The sequence below is a fragment of the Neopsephotus bourkii genome, unplaced genomic scaffold (genome assembly GCF_033783945.1).
Source record: "Neopsephotus bourkii isolate Nb327-2 ecotype Australia unplaced genomic scaffold, CSIRO-AGI_Nbou_v1 NB_908, whole genome shotgun sequence".
NCBI classification, from domain to species: Eukaryota; Metazoa; Chordata; class Aves; order Psittaciformes; family Psittacidae; genus Neopsephotus; species Neopsephotus bourkii.
The window spans coordinates 3,060,824-3,077,468 of record NW_026901402.1 but is presented as its reverse complement, the minus strand read 5'-3'; the positions used below and the strand labels follow the sequence as shown (position 1 = coordinate 3,077,468).

Sequence of the window (16,645 nt, the reverse complement as noted above, 5' to 3'; positions counted from 1 at the left end):
AGTAACGAGTTCTTGTAGTTCATGTTATATGCATTTCTTTTAAAATTCTCATTAGTTAACTTTCTGTTATGTTTACTTTTTGAGCAGGGCTTTTTTTTCCCCAGGCTTATTCCTTTCTCAGAGGTGATTAAGTTGGAGCAGCTCTCCAAGGGGTACAGTGTGTGGAGGATGATAAACGGGGTGCTTCACCTGTCTGCAACTTTTACTTTTTTTTCAGTGTTCGAACAGCTGGTAGTAGAAAGCTGAAAATTGTCATGGAAATAGCCCTCATTGCAAAGTCCTTTTGAGTGCTGCAGTGAAAATTGGTATTGATTTGACCAAGTTTTGACCCTTTGCAAATTGCATGCTCTGCATGCAAAGAGTTTTCTCACTTGCTCATCTTGTGAAGTAGGCATCCTAAGACAGTGTTGTCCTCTGTAGCTGTGGTTCTTTCTCTTAGCTTTGTCTGAACTCACCAAAGTTTGTTTCGTGTAGTTGATTACTGCACCCTCACTGCTGCCAGCATCATGTGTAGTTCCTTCCTAAATTTGTGCTGTTAAAATGTGAGGTTATTTGCTTATTGAACTCTGGTTTGCTTGTTTGTAAACCTGTACAATCATTCGAGCAAATGGTATTCTCTACCCAGGAGATAGTATTGATAAACTTGGGAAACAGTGCTTAAAAGGGGTTGTTGCACTTGGAGTAGTACATCTAGCTCTCTACATCTGCCACATGATTTTGTATGTATAGGTGCAGTAGGGTGATGAGAAGATAGTAAAAGACGGGAAAATCTGGAGTGTCTCTTTCCTTGTAGGTATTCTAGGTAAGCAGCGGTACTGCAGTGGTTTTAGTGAAATTAGTAATGCTGGATTTTAGAATTCTAATATCACTAGGGAAATAAGGCTGTACAAGTAACTCCAGCAATACCATACACTGCTAGCAAGCTTGTCATACAGCCATGAGCAGCCGCTGTGGGACTTGGATTTCTATGCAATGAGAGTTATCTTGTGTCTGTGGATGCATGTAGATTTGTTGTCAGTGGTTATTTAAGAGGAATTGTGACACACAGGAAGGCTCCACGTCATCTGTCATAAGAGTTACACATTCACTCAGCAATAGCATTTGTCTTCTCTTTTACCAGGGAGAAAATGGTATCTTTAAAAAAAATCCTTATATAAAAGGAAATTAAGACTTCCTTAAGGCTAGCCATATCTAAAATTACTTCTGTAGGAGGCCACGGCAATTCCACTTTGGTTTCACACATCTGGGAATTAATAAAGTGTCAGAACTTTAGATAAGTACATAAAAAGTGAAAGGAGACATTAATAGTGTTCTGAATCAAATCTGCTCTGCAGATTTTAGCTATGTATCTAATTCCGTAATTCATCCAAAAGTTAAAATTAGAATCTGAAGATTTGTGAGAACATACAGTTGTTCATGATAGATGGTCATTCAGCTGCTGGAAAGCAGTCTGTCATTTTCTGTGAGCATCTTCAAAACCAGCTGAAAGCAGAGAATAATGTCTGTGCTGAGTGTTAAGGAGTTGCATGTGTTGGCTTTTAGTGTTGTCCATTTCTGATACACAGTGAATTTTATCCTTCACCACTAGTCTTGATGAAGTGAAACAGGCATGGAATGGAACAAAATTCTGCTTGTGAAATTCTGTGCCCACCTGTACTTCAGATCTCACTGAGCATTTCTCAATTAAAAATAGGTACTTTTTAATTTCTGTATCTGTTAAGTGTGGACTGAAGAAAATAACTAATTCCACAATTTGAGAAAGAAAGAATGATTATTGTGCTGTTGGGATCCCTAGTAAGTTTGATAGGCATCCTTAATTTTAGAGTTGTATTTTCAAGGTATGTGCTAATATAGAAGACTTACAGCAATCTTTTTAATGATAAAAACTTAATATAAAAGTAATTGCCTACCATACTACATAATAACAACCATTAATACAGAAATCTAGTGTGGTCAAATTACATTTCAAAATGATAAGCTTCTCTTGCGTTCTCAAAGAGCAAATGGCATCAGATACAGATCATATCAGGGCAGCTGAACAGCTTTGCAGAGAGGACACAATATGCTGGGCTCCAAGGAATAGCATAGATAGGCCTGCAAAATCTGGAAAACTGATAACTTGTTTTCACTACTGTAACAAATACCTTCTGCCTGGAGTATCAAGGTACATTTCAATCTTGCTCCATAGCAACATCTGTAGCAATAATTTGAAAACAAACACAGAACCTATGTAGAATTTCTTTTCACATTAAAAATTCAAGCAGATTCATTTCATTGCTGGCTTCTAACGATTTTCAAAATGCCAAAGAATTATAGGAGCCTCAGTGACATCAAGTTTCAGGGGGATTTCAATATGTGTACATGATATAAAAAGGCTATAATCTTGCTGGCATCATGGAGATATGATGACTGGAGTGTTGGTGACTGGAGTGTTGGAATGGAAGGATGCAGGCTTTTCAGGAAGGAACACAGGTGAGATAAGGATGGGGTGTCACCCTCCAGTGACAAGCTGGATTGCATGAAGCTCTGTCTGGGGACGGATGAGGAGCTGACCAAGAGTTTATGGCTCAGGATCAACCATCCCGGTATCTGTTGGAGAAACAACACAGCAGGGTGTAAGCTATACAGGAGGTTCCAGGAGTGCGTGGATGATAACTTCCTTCAAGTGATTGAGCTTCATTCACATTCCCCACCAGCCCCTCCTTGCTGGTGAGAATAGCACCTCTCTTCACTGGATCCTCAAAGGTTCACATTGCAAAGCTTCACTTTGCAGCCAAGGCTGCAGTGACCATGAAATTGTGATGTTCCAGATCCTTAGGGCGGTGAGGAGAGTGCACAGCAACCTTACTGCCCTGGACTTAAGGAGAGCAGACTTTGGGTTGTTTAGGCATCTGCTTGGTAAAGTACCATGGGGTAAACCCCTGAAGGGAAGAGGGAAGTGGTCTAGTGGAAGTTGTCCCTGCCTGTCGTAGGGGGATTTGAACTAGATGGTTTTCATGTCTCTTTGAACCCAAACCATTCTATAATTCTTTTGATTTTTTTTTTTTTCCTTTGGCCTTGCTCAGTCTTCTAGCCAGTGCTTGTTTAGTTGTTTTAGGGTTTTCAATCTGGAAATCTGATTTTGCAAGAAACTGAACATTTTTAAAAAGTTACTTCATAGAAACACACCATCGGAATTTCAAAATGTTGAAGTTCTACAAAGTTAAAATGGCTTTTCCAAGCAGTATTAAGACTTGTGGTTCTATGCTGAGAGAAAAGATGTCTTGAGCATGGGTTTTTCTCCACCTGCCCCCATCTAAAGTCTTTGTTGCACAAAGGTATAATCCTTAGCATTTCAGTCTCTTTATTGAACGTAATTTTGATGTTGCACTTTGGTCTTTGTTTTTCAGTCTTCACTCAACTGATCTTGCGTAAGTGCAAGCAATTTATTGTTTGTTAAGGATAAGAATCCATCATATTATATGGTGCCTGTTTAACTACTCTTTTCTGTTGCCTAAGAACAGACAAGGAGAGCTGCAGTCCTGCAGAGGGTATTACAGAGGTTTGTTTTCCTTTCCTTTTTGTTACTTGAAAGAAAGTTAAACTTGTCCATTGTGTGTTTGCAAGTGCTTTGCTTTATGGATATGTATATGATAGGTTCCCACTGCTTTCTGAACAGACGCAGGACAACCAAATGTTCATACGTTCAGTCATATTTTAGCAACTACAGTGTTTGATATAATTTTGGGAGGATGTGAACATCCTCCACTGTCAGGAAAAGTTGAAACCATATGGATATGAACTGCTGTAGTCCAAGGAATGTTGGTCTAACAGAATATGGAGTGGGAAGTGATCATGAAAGTTGTACTGTCCGTTTCACAATTACCAGAGAATTTTAAGGGGGAAAAAAAACAAACTCCAAACCAAAAAACATAGAATAACACATCAGAAATGTGACAACTCAGAAGTGAATCTGAACAAAGATAATGCAACATTAGTGTTGGATATTGCTGTGTCTCACGTAAGAGTGGAAAGGGTCTCTTTGGTTTGTGTTCAGATACCTGCTGTGTAAGGTATCCATCATAATCTCATTATACTTAAATATAATCTAGTAAGAGTAACTTTAAGTATTGTTCCCTTTTGATATAATTTAAAATCAGTCTCAGTTTTTTTTAAATGTCTGCATGAAAATTTCTATTCATTAGCTAGCTAGTAAATGAAAAAGTAGACTTTACAAGTAATAGTTAATTCAGTTGATTTTTTAAATTGTCATGCATTGTACTGTAAGTTTTAAGCATCTATTTCTAGTTACTGATTTCTAGTTTGAGCCTTGTAGATTAAATTTCAACTAAAAAGAAAGTAAACAGGAGGTCATACTTATTAGGCAATTCATGGACAAGATTACATGTATCGGTGTATTCAGAAGTGTCTTGTGTGGGCTACTTATTCTAAAATCTCAGCTTCCTGACCACTGAACTTCTTCATGACATCTCCAAGCTGTCTTAAGACTTGTGGTGTTGTGCTAAGAGGAAGGATGGCTTGAGAAACATGTAATTTGTTTTCTACTACTTGTTTTTGTGGTTCTCCACACAGATCTTGTTATTAGTAGAAAAGCTAATGCTTTGTATGTATGGTACAGACCTTATGGCAATCATAATCTACTAGAAACTTCTCTGTGGTCTTCTTTAATGTTCTATCACATACCGAGTATTGAGGCAGAACAGTGGATAGATCTTAGCTTCTTTAACTATATTGCACTCTCAGTTTAGTTTATTTATTATTTGTATGGTATATAATGCATGTTGCTTTGCCCTTCGCTAAAGGCAGCCATTTGTTGTTGCTTCTTCCTCTTTATTCAGTGGCACATGGATTTTACATAAAGGATTTGCCTCAAATGACTTGGAAATAGCTGTTTAGTTAGTATGTGCTACAATTAGTCAAAGTTCAGGTAATATTAAGAAGTAAGGGACTGTCCAGCATCTTTAGATGCATGGTCTCCCGATAACTGTAGTCAAGTTGTATATGCCAAATTACAGTTATGTGCATCATACCTATATTTTATATTTAGTACAGTCTATCAAATACCTAGTGCTTGTGTGTTCTGAATTCCGTGCTTGAATTTAAAGTCCACCTCCTACCCCTGTTTCCTTCTCACAGAAGTGGCCTTTTTCTCTTACTGGCTTGACATAGAAACTTATGATTTTTATTTCATTTGGCTACTCTTTAAACATGTGCATTCTTGCATTTGGGGGTTATTTACTACCCATCAGTTGCTTTTTATCCTATTCTTTATCATTTGGTTGCTTTTTATTTTTTTCCATATAGAATACCCAGATTTGCAACCTTTATGGTAAAGACGTTTTTAGCCCTGTTAGTATAATTTTAGCCGAAGAAGGCCTTTTTCAGAGTTGCAGTCCTTCTCTTAAAACTACTCTCATTAAAATTGTTCCTGGTTTTGTTTCAACTGTTGTAAGTTGATCACGTCTGCTTATGGCTCTGTAATCAGGTACTCGGCACTAAAGTCAGCTAAAATGTACTTGGAGACAGAGCTGTGAGAGAAAGGCATGCAAAATGACCTAAGAACAGAAAACATGCCGTTCTTTGCTGCTTAGCCTCTGGACTTCATGTTTAACACATCCTCCAGCAGGTAGTCGCTCCCGGTGCTTTTGCTTAACGTAGCTGTGGCTGGTTTCTTTGTTCCTGCTGTAGTGGATAGTACTATCTATTCGTCTTCTGCAGACCCTGGACCAGAGGCTGGAACAACATGAGCATATGCAGTGCTGCTCTGGTATCCTCCCATTTTGCACTGCTACAAATGGCTATACTGGGTGATGGGCAATGCCATATGTGCGTAGACCATATGGTATTTGCTTCTCAATCTACAGCTGGCATTCTCATCGTAGATTGTAAAATTTGCTATATGTGTGGAAGTTCAGTTTTTCTTTTGAAAGCTGCTTTTATTTGCTAGAATTAGAGATGTGTACTTACATGGAAAACAGGCAATATCACTAAACAGTTATTGATAGTAAAGGATGTGACATAATGCTGTAGATTCAGCTGAAGATAGCCCTGAAAAGGAAAACATGAAAATGACGTCTAAATACTTATTGTGAACAACTCAAGAAATGAAACTTGTTAGTCATTTTCATTAACATCAATGTGTAGAATGAAGCTTGGAAAAGTTGCCTCCCAAAAAATTACATTTTCATGAGCACTGAATTTTGCCTTTAAACAGGGAAAGCATACTAAATGTGTTCTAATTATGAGTTTTGCAGTGGCTTGACTGCTAACCTGAGGTCTGTATCCTTATCCACATTTTACATTCTTTGAATTCATCTAGGTATAATACTTTTAACTGTGTTAAACAGCAGATGTGCATTGCTTATAGATTTGTGTAAATGTTGATGCACTGTATACAAAATACGTCTCCCATACAATGATCTGTTGACATTATTCTCTGTTGCTTAGCTTCAGACAGTAAAGTCATGACATGTGCTGCTGTTTGGAGGATGCCGAAGGAATTGGAATCAGGCAGTCATGAATCCCCTGATGATTCATCGAGCAACACTCAAACCCTGGAGCTACTCTGTCACCTTGACAACACAGCCCATGGCAATATGGCCTGGTAGGATTTTGCATATTTTATACTACTAGAAAAAGCCTAAAGGATAGACATGTGCTGTTAGTTTTGTGCAGATTTATACTGTAAGAGTTATGCTAGGCACTTTAAAACCATTCCATTAAAAAAAAAGGATACAAATTGGATTTTTAGCCCCAGATGTTTCATAGATTAAAATCATTTATTGTAGTCCTGCAAACACATATGGAGTAGCAGCCTGTGTACTGTTTTAATGTGTTTCTCCACCTGCCCCCATCTAAAGTCTTTGTTGCACAAAGGTATAATCCTTAGCATTTCAATCTCTTTATTGAACATAAATTTGATGTTGCACTTTGGTCTTTGTTTTTCAGTCTTCACTCAACTGATCTTGCGTAAGTGCAAGCAATTTATTGTTTGTTAAGGATAAGAATCCATCATATTATATGGTGCCTGTTTAACTACTCTTTTCTGTTGCCTAAGAACAGACAAGGAGGGCTGCAGTCCTGCAGAGGGTATTACAGAGGTTTGTTTTCCTTTCCTTTTTGTTACTTGAAAGAAAGTTAAACTTGTCCATTGTGTGTTTGCAAGTGCTTTGCTTTATGGATATGTATATGGTAGGTTCCCACTGCTTTCTGAACAGATGCAGGGCATACCGAAAGTTTTAAGCATCTATTTCTAGCCACTGTTTCTAGTTTGAGCCTTGCAGATTAAACTTCAACTGAAAACAAAAGCAAATTAAAGGTCATATTTATTAGATGGCTCTTGGGGGCATGATTGGAGAGATCATTGTATTCGGAAGTGTGTTGTCTGGGCTACTTTTTTTCTAAAATCTCGACTTCCAGAATGTTGAATTTCTTCATGCTAGTATCTTTTAATTCTTTCCTGCTCATTTTCATATGAATACTTCTCTTTGTAAGTCTTTGTTATTTAAAAAAATTTCTTTTTGTTGTTGAAATATTTTGATAATTAGTTTCCAAAATAGTTGGGAATATTATTTTTTGTTTTAATCTTCACTGTTTACTCCTTAAGATTTGTACTTTTTGTCTTTTAATTTTCCATAATCTGTTTCTGTTTGATGCTGGGATGCCAGAACTCTGTGTGATAGCCTGATCACCAGAGGAGAAATGGGGGTATATTACTGCTTTGTATCAGGATGTGAATGCCAAAATGAAGTGCGCTTTTTTTCTCTAATATAGCTTTTAGCAAATTCCTGGGTAGTTTTGTTTCCTGTTGTCTGACTTTGTTCCATAATAGTGCTCACAAATTTCTTCTACAATTTAATATCCATTCTATATATGTGTGTATATGTACACATAAAGATCTGAAAATGCCCTGTGTTATAGAGATGAAAAGCATAAACAGGACACTTGGCATTAGCGCCCCTCACATTATCTCCGTCAAGCACAGCTGAGTTAGAGGATCTTGTTCTAGAGCAGGCTTTTCTATTCCTGCCTGAATCACAGTGGAAACAGTTCACATGAATGAGTAAAACAAGCATATTGTGCCAAATGTATATCACTTATAGGCTATGTCCCACTGAGTGGTGTGTTGACTACCAATAGCAACTTAAAGATTCTTTTCTATTACACATTTTAGATGTTTAGAAAAAATATGAGACTATTTTATGCACTTACGCTTCAACTGTTGTTACAACCAACCATAAATCAGAAAAGCAGTTTTCCTCAATGCAAAGTGTAAATAAATACTCTTGAAACTTCAGTGTAAGACCAGCATTCTGGTGTACACAGTCGCTTTGTATGAGATCAGCAGTGGTCTGGCATCATGCACTTTCAGTAAGAAGGACAATGCTTGTTCTGGCTCTGTTATTTGCCTTACCGTTAGAGCATTCTTCTGCACATTTTACTCCCAAAACACAGGCTGAATGCTGAACCCAGGGGTTCAATGTGACCACATGCACTTTTAAGGAGGTTCTCTAATCCACAGAGTGGAGTAGAGTGACATATCAGGTCTGCTTGGTTAAGGATGGAAAAGTTTGGAAGTGATTAATCAGAAAGCATGCTTAAAAAAAAGAAAAAAAAAGGGAGTAAAAACATACAATAGGCTTTTATCGCATCTTTATATGCTGGGCAGGGCAGAGTGTTGTAGCTGACAGTACAGTTTAGAGATACACGGTGTGATGATCTCAGCCTTTGTGGCACCTAGTGTGAACTTCTGTGATTCCAGACAGTAGCTCATGGGAAGGTATTTTGTGTGTATCAGCATCTACAGTGCAGTTGCTTTACAATGTTCATGGATCTGGGCTGCAGATCTTAAGTAATTGAGATTTGACTATAATTAAAAGGAAAAAGCATAACTATTGAAAATGCAGTTGGCTATACACTGATCTCTGAGACATTACAGGCAAGTGAAAATAAAATGTGCTTTTCTGCAGTTCTATTTTATCTGGATTGTGTGAGATACTGTGTTTAAAAATTAAGAGTAACTTTTTGCTTTCAGTTACCGAGATTGTTTACTACCTCTAAGCTTTGCATCTGGAACCCACTAGAATTTTTATTCAAACTCTTCTATGGCATAGAGGGTTCAGGAAATTAAGCAGATGCTTAAATTAAGCAAATGAGTAGGCCTATTCATTGCTCTGTGTGGTTCAAGCCTAAGACTTTTTTCATCCCCTATCTGCTGGTCCTCATGTGAGCCAAAATTCAAAGATTTTGAGTGCAAAATTCCCACGTGAATTACTTCCAGAACTGCAGAGATACATGGGCATTTTTGTGCTTAAAAGGAAAAAAAAGCTCTTAACACTTTCACATTGCATTCAGGTGACACTTTCATTTCCTGTCATGATGTTGGTGACATTAATTCTTCTATAGTACCCCTCTGTTAGGCATCATAATATGTCTAAAATTCTACCTTAGTGTTTCACAAAGAAAAGAAAAAAGTACAAAACAATTAATGGTTTGCATCTAATGAATTTAAATCTGAAAGTAACACTTCTTTTTAGGAGGATCATATGGTCTTAATATATGGTATATTAATGTTATATATAAATTACAGCAATGGCATGTAATAAATGTAATCGCAATATTATTTTTTTATTAAATCCTTATCCTAACACTTTGTGTGTCCCAGTACCAGAAACATAGCTGTGAGGAAAAGGAGCTCTTTGGTATTTGTATATGGAGGTTTCTTTGAAAGCATCAGGAGTGCCAGTTGCATGGCCTGGAATATAAACCGAAGTCCAGGGTTGTTTAGGTTTTTTTTTAACACCTGCCCAGCTCTGATACTGTGTTTTAGGCCTTTCAGTTTCTTCACATAATGCATAAAATTTCAGAGTTGTCAGGAGAAACATATTGGTGAAGCTGATTAATTACAGATTCAAAACATTGTCAACATTTAAGAATAATTCTTCCACACCTTGTTCATTCCATGCATTTATGTTCTCCATCAATCACCTCTGATACTACAAAGATGAAGTACACAGAAAAGTTTTTTGGAAAAACTTAGTACATGATAAGTGTTTTTCACTGGGCTGCTATTGTGGTTTAAGCTTATCAGTCACTCTCCCCTCTGTATTCTCATTCTTTCTAAAATAATAAGAATCTTAACTGGATCTTATGTTCCTGTCCTTTCACTTCTCCCTTCTTAATTCTGTGTGGTATCTTCAGTTCTTTACAGGATTTTGCTCTTTTGAATCTTTGGTTATCCTTTATTGTAAATAAATCCATGTATTACATATAAATGCATATGTTCAACCATTTGTTGTCTCTTTCTCACATTTTCTCTTCCATTTTCCCCTTTTATCATCCTCTAAAATGTGTCTGGAACCAGTAGAGTAATTTGTAACATTCATGTCTTTCGTTCCCTTAAATGTATTTAGTAATTTGGAGTAGTTAGTAGTGTGCAGGTTTAAAATGTTAAGGTATTCAGTGTAATTGTATATACTAAGGAATAATTGTGATTCATTAACTGGATAGTAAAATAGTAAATCCTTGTATTGTGGGCCAAGTTTATTTTGCTAAATTTTCATCAGAATTTGGCTCTAGTCTTGTAAAGCAAAGTCTGACATAGAAGCAAGTACTAAGGAAAATGTATGCTGTGTTTAATGTATGCAAACTTGCTCTATGTGTTCAGTTAGCTTATGACCACTTCTGATAATTTCAATCGATTTGACACATTAAAATGAAAATTACTTTGGGTAAAGTCTTTGCAGTTGTTTGTGTTTACCTTGGATTTGTAAATCATGATACAGAAAACAGTACAGAAACCGTGTTACTCTGCAAATAAAAAACGAGTTTGCAGAGTACAATTTCACTTCTTTCCCAACTTGAAAGTAATTTTTCACTTCGATTTTCACCATGCTGTCATATTCCCTGGTTTTACTGCCAAATTAGTTGAGATTTTTCCCTCCTGAAAGAAAACTCATCTATTTTTAAAAGTTGGGTGTTTTTTTTTCCCTGTATGTAATGCCCCTCTAGCTATTCTTAGCTCTAAAAGAATCAGTTGCAGTCTACCTCAGCTGATTTTGCTGGTGAAATAGGTACCAGCTGATTTTATCCCCAATTTCGATGGAATTGCTTAAATGGTTAGTGGGAAATGTAAATAAATAAATAAAAAAAATGATGATGCAGAACTGTGGAAAAAAATAGTTATGCAGGTGAAATTTAAATGTTCACAAGGAACTGGCTTTGAACAGGTGTCCCTGTTTTTTCCATCTCGGACTCCAGTTTGCTCTCCAAAATGCCATTAAGCATTTATTATTTAGAATATTTATTCCTCAGAGTAGAATACTTCAGTGTAAGTACTGTGCTTCCCTAGCATAATATTCTGGGATGATTGTAGATGAATTAATATTGCTGACACTTACTTGCATGGTACTGAAACATTCAGGGCTTTAAAATGGCTTTTGGATGTCTGTTGGGTGAAAAAAAATGATCCTTGAACATTTGTAACGAAGTGCATCTATTTGATAAAATGTGAGAACTTAATGGGTGCACTGCAGCCCCAAGCAGTGCATCCAGACTGGTGTTCAGTCTTGGGCAGTGATGATGGAGACATTGTTCAGTGAGGCCACACTAGGTAGAGTGCCAGCTGCTTGCAGCCTGTTTACCTCAAATACTCTCAAGTATCCACAGTCACTGGATTAAGATTGTTAGAGGGTGCTTCTGTGCCAGGTCTTTGTAAACCTTTATTGGTTTTGCTCTTCTTTTGAATAGAAAGAGTGGTAATTTTCCCCAACTATCAATGCAGATCCGAGGCAATTATAATTTTCTCCTTCTCACATGTTTCAGTTCATTGGCGAAATGTACTCAGAGGAATATTCTGTTTCCCCCTGCCCCCATCTAACCATGAAGATGTCCCGTTTGTTACAAACAGCAATAAATTAGCAAGAATTTGCTATATCCTTGTTGCCATCTTTTGAAAAATCCCATAGGAAAAAAACTCAGAATGTCCCCCCAAAAGTAGGTAAGTCTGCAGAGACTCCAGCTGTTTCACAAATAAGCTTGTTTCAGCCCTTAATCTTCACATTAGTACATGGAAAGAGCTTTTGGCATCATGTGGCCTCCAGAGACCGAGTAGGACTTACACGTGACAGCTTCCTGTGTGCTTTCCTGACAGACATTCATACTATTAAAAAGTTTTTTGTAGGTTTACCACCTTACTGATCTCTGTCAGACAAGCCAGTTAAATGTTTCTCTTATGACATGTCACATATCCATAATATCCACTTTGGGTTTTTTAAGCCCTGTTCAACAGAATGGAAATGGTGTCTGTGACAGCAGCTGCTCTATGAGCAGTATGTTGTAGAACGATAGAGGTTATGTGACTTCTGTCCATCTGCTTTGGAAATGAATCCTAGCTTTTACATGCAGTTTTCCCACCTCCCTCATGTTTCACTGAAGAAACTCAGATGTGCTGGGGAGTTACATTCTTCTGTATGTGCTGTTCATTGTATATAGCAGTTAGCTTTGGGTGACAGTAATCTGTTGTTAGTGTCGCCTAATGTGAAATATGTAACTCCTTACTTTGAAGCTTTTTTCCTATTGTTAAGAAAGGTGGTGAAAACAACTTTTAATACGTACGTAGATCTTTAAACCATATACGCTTTCCCAAACAGTTCTGATTTCACTCTTTGGACATATTTCAAATCCAAAGCATTTTGTCAATTGATTCTTTTTCTTATCAGTGATAAGCTTTCAGCTCCTGAGTGAGTTGTTCCTAAAACTGTTAAAAATATTTGTACAATAGTATCTGCAAATCCTACAAGCAGATACATGGCCTTACACTTAGTAAAATGTTTTTGGGTTATAGAGTTCAACAGGTGCTGTAAACTGTGCTGCCAAAACACTGCATTCCTGAAGTAATTTAACTGCATATAGTTTAGACCTTTTGTTGTTGTAGATATGTTGCCAAAAACCCCTTACAGCTATAGTGCGTTTTGCTGTCTGAGCACACGTATGTCACATGGACTTGGTCTAAAACACTTGCAAAAAGGCAAAAAGAACTTCCAAAATGTTTTAAATACCTTTTAAGTCCTCAGATATTTCAACCATCAGTAACAGTAGGATAATTAAAGGATAACTGAAATACTACTGCAAAATATGCATCATGATAATATCACAGAAACTTTTACAAAATGTGTTTACATAGACATGTTGTATACATAGACATGTATTTAGCACTTGACCAATATGGGATGAAACATAATGAAGTTAAAAGGAGTTTTGTATTTGCCTTAGAGTACTGTTCGTGAGTTTTTGCCACAGTATTTAAGTATTCTTGTTGTAAATAATCCAGTATTCATGTCTTGGTAGCAATTACCATGGCATGGTGGAATTTAGGATCCTGAAAAGAGGGCATAGGGCAAAAAACAAACTCACAATCCTTGAGCAGACTTTGGCCTCTTCAGGGATCAGCTTGAGTAAGTCCCCTGTGACAGGCTCCTAGACGGAAGAAGGGTCCAAGAAATCTGTTTATTATTCAAGGATCGCTTCCTCCAAGCTCAAGAACAGTCTATCCCAACAAGCATGAAGTTGAGCGAAAATCTAGTAATATGCTGGATATGCTAGTAAGAGGCAGACCTTAGAGGAAACAGCAGTGTTTAAAATAAAAATCTAGTGTACTTTTTTGTATCTTTGAAAGTAGAACTTTTTCTGGAAAGATGAATTAATGTTTCTCATATGTCTGGAATAAATACATGTGAAACAAACTGGCAAAGTAAGCTTTGTAATATTGTTAATCAGGTCTAAGGACTTGTCTGCAATACCAAATGAACATGGAGAACCCCCGTGACCTTGATAACACTGTGCTGCAAAACTGCTTTGTGGTATGGATTCCAGTTAGTCCCACCCATGAGTTTCTTACTCTGTGGGATTTTCATATGGGCTATCTCTCTGAACACAGGAGATTCACATTGGCTTCACCTGCAAGTCAGTGGGAAGGAATTAAAGATTTCTTAGGTTGTTGCAATCTGAAGAACTGTAGGTTGCTTTCACTGCACACTTTACAGGAACTATCCATGTATAGAACTTGTATATTTTATTGCTTCAAAACTAAACACAGAAAAATGGCTGACTGATGCCTTAAGTCTGAAAATGGTTAGTTACAGCTTGCTTTCTGTAAAAGCAGGTCTTGCTGCTTAGTGTTCCACCTGTTTGATTGCATAGGTTGTGCTTTGCATTTACCAGTAATTGCTCTTACTGTGCTGCAAGTATGTACAGAATGTAGGTAACTTGGTTATGCTGTGGACTAGAGATGTTAATTCCCATCTGTAATATTTCATGACTTGAAATGTTACAGTGACAGTTTATCTTAGTTCAGCTCATATGTTGAGTCTGTATAATACATTTGTATGATTTTGCTTTGCTGTTTTAAGTGTTATTATGTAAAGCCATGGCCAGCCAGCCAGAAGTCTGAGATTGTTATGAACAATGGAGGTGTTCACCTGTTGATCACCACTTTAAGCCATGAATAGCTCAACAGGCATTTAATAGTTGTTTCTACAGAGTGGATATTTAGGAGCTCCTACTTAAAATCAGTGACTCCTGTATTTGCTTTCTTGTAACAAATTCACTACCATACTTTCTGTTAGATTGTGAACTCCTGTGATTCAGGCTGTCTATATAATGTTTACGTGTGCATAAATACCTCTTCAATGCGGACATTTATTTGGCCTGTAAAGCAAGGATCACAATTCCTTTTCTCACTATAAATGTGTTTAATTGCAACTGTAGTAGGCAAGGAGATTAAATACAAATATTAAGGATGATCCTTTATTATTTTGCATTCTGCTTAATGATTTTTTTCAAGAAGACTTTGGGGGGGTTGCTAAGACTGTAGTATGACAATTTAGGGGAAAAAATTAGAGATAATTGCTTATTCTGAGTTGCCTCCTTTTTGGATACTCTTTGTATTTCTGAATGTAAAAATAATTTAAAAGTCAGAATAAAGCCCATCTGTCTTTGGGGTTCTTGTCCAAAATAATATTTAACTTCATTTCTCATTCTTCTTAGCAGCCTCTTAACTAAAAAGGCACCTAAAATCAATACACCTTGTCTTTCAGGTTTTTTTTAGGAAGCTGTAGTTTTTTGTTTCACTCTGCCTTGAGAAGTTGGACACCAAATTATATCTCACTGGCTGAGAATTTTGAGATAAAGCATAATTTACAAGTGCTTCCTGCAGCATGGACTTCAGTACAATGCAATATAGACAGAACTGTTTTCATTCAGAAATGTGGCTCCTCTGTAGATTATTTGTGGCAAGGGGTAACAATTGTGTGTTCCAGGTTGTCCTCAGTCTAATCGCCTTCCTCTTAAAATACATGTTCTAATCATATGATTAGCAGACTCGCCTTTGCATTTGAATCATTGTGCTGCAAAGAAGGCAGAATATTTGAGTCTATAACAGATGAATTTTTGTGATGGGCTGCATTGAGGCCGCAGGATGTTCTGCTGGGTTACCAACCGTTTGGGTGTATTCTCCATTTTGCAGTGCATGAGGGTTTTCAGTCTAGCAGAATTTTTGCACTTCTAGAAATAAATGGTTGTCACTGCTGTAATTATGGTTAAGCAGTAGTTAATGTTTGCTTTGTCCAACACATTCTGGCTGACTGCAGTTCACATCTATGAAAGTGTTTGCATGTTGCTTTATTCTTCTTTAGTCTATAATAGAGAACTTTGAATTGTTCATTTCTAAAAGCTCAGTACATTAATAAATGACGGTGTTAACTATCTTTTCACATAAAACACAGATAATAGAGTCCTTTCATGTGCGCATTTGAGTGAATATTTTAAATTCCCTTTTTTCTTTATTAAGAAAACGTTCTTTGTAGGATTTAATTTTTTTACCAAGAACTACTAGCTAGAAGCTAATTTGAAGTATCAGGAGTCAGATGATAACAAATAGGGTAAAAGGCAACAAATATAATTGCTTGTCTGCTGTTTGTAGATTATCTGAAGAGCAGCCATGAAGTTGACACTCAGTTTCTGAGTGGCAGCTGTGAATTTGACAATTATCTTGTCCATTTCTACAAACTGTAAGCATCAGCAACTGTTGGCACGCTCAGGAAAATGGTATTGCCTGGTTTATCTGTTTTCCTTTTTTAAACATTATCACCACCTGTGCTGTGTTGAAAGTTGTTCTAAATGAAAACTTCAGCTTTTCTAAAATTCGTATCTTGCTTTGAAAGCCAGGGTTTTTTTCCCTCGCCGGTGTTCCATGGGCTTCTTTTCCTGTTCTCCAGAATATTTCATGTTTAACATTCAGTCATGGCTACAAAATGCAGCAGAATGTGTTATGAAGAGTGATTTGAATAACCTTCACTTAGATTATAAAATCTGAATGATCAGCCACACCTGTAAAACAATGTACTTTCATGAAAGACAAACAGAAGAAAAGCAGGCATCTCGGAAGGACAGAGGGAATGTGGAGAGACCTTTTCCTTGCAACGTATGTCATCTGGCTTATAATTGGCTCTAATTAGCACACTGTATTCAGCTATGATAATTCTTTACCTTGAAGCTCAGTGACACTTAAAGATGTGAAATTGCTTCCTACCTTTGAAAACATCAAAGAAAGTGCTTCCAATCTAGATTTTACAGATGGAAATTCAGT

At 37.0% G+C, this 16,645-nt stretch overlaps 1 protein-coding gene across 6 annotated transcripts in view; it reads left to right on the top strand.

The window, feature by feature from the left end:
- Positions 1–16,645, top strand: part of EIPR1 (EARP complex and GARP complex interacting protein 1) — a 78,422-nt gene that overhangs the window by 33,075 nt on the left and 28,702 nt on the right. For 5 of the 6 annotated variants that reach the window (XM_061357615.1, XM_061357614.1, XM_061357613.1 and 2 more), the window contains exon 4: positions 6,448–6,604. In XM_061357615.1, coding sequence (XP_061213599.1) covers positions 6,448–6,604 — 157 coding nt within the window. Of the gene's footprint in view, positions 1–620; positions 1,694–6,447; positions 6,605–16,645 lie in introns of those variants that run through there. The other variant, XM_061357619.1, reaches the window with a different exon arrangement.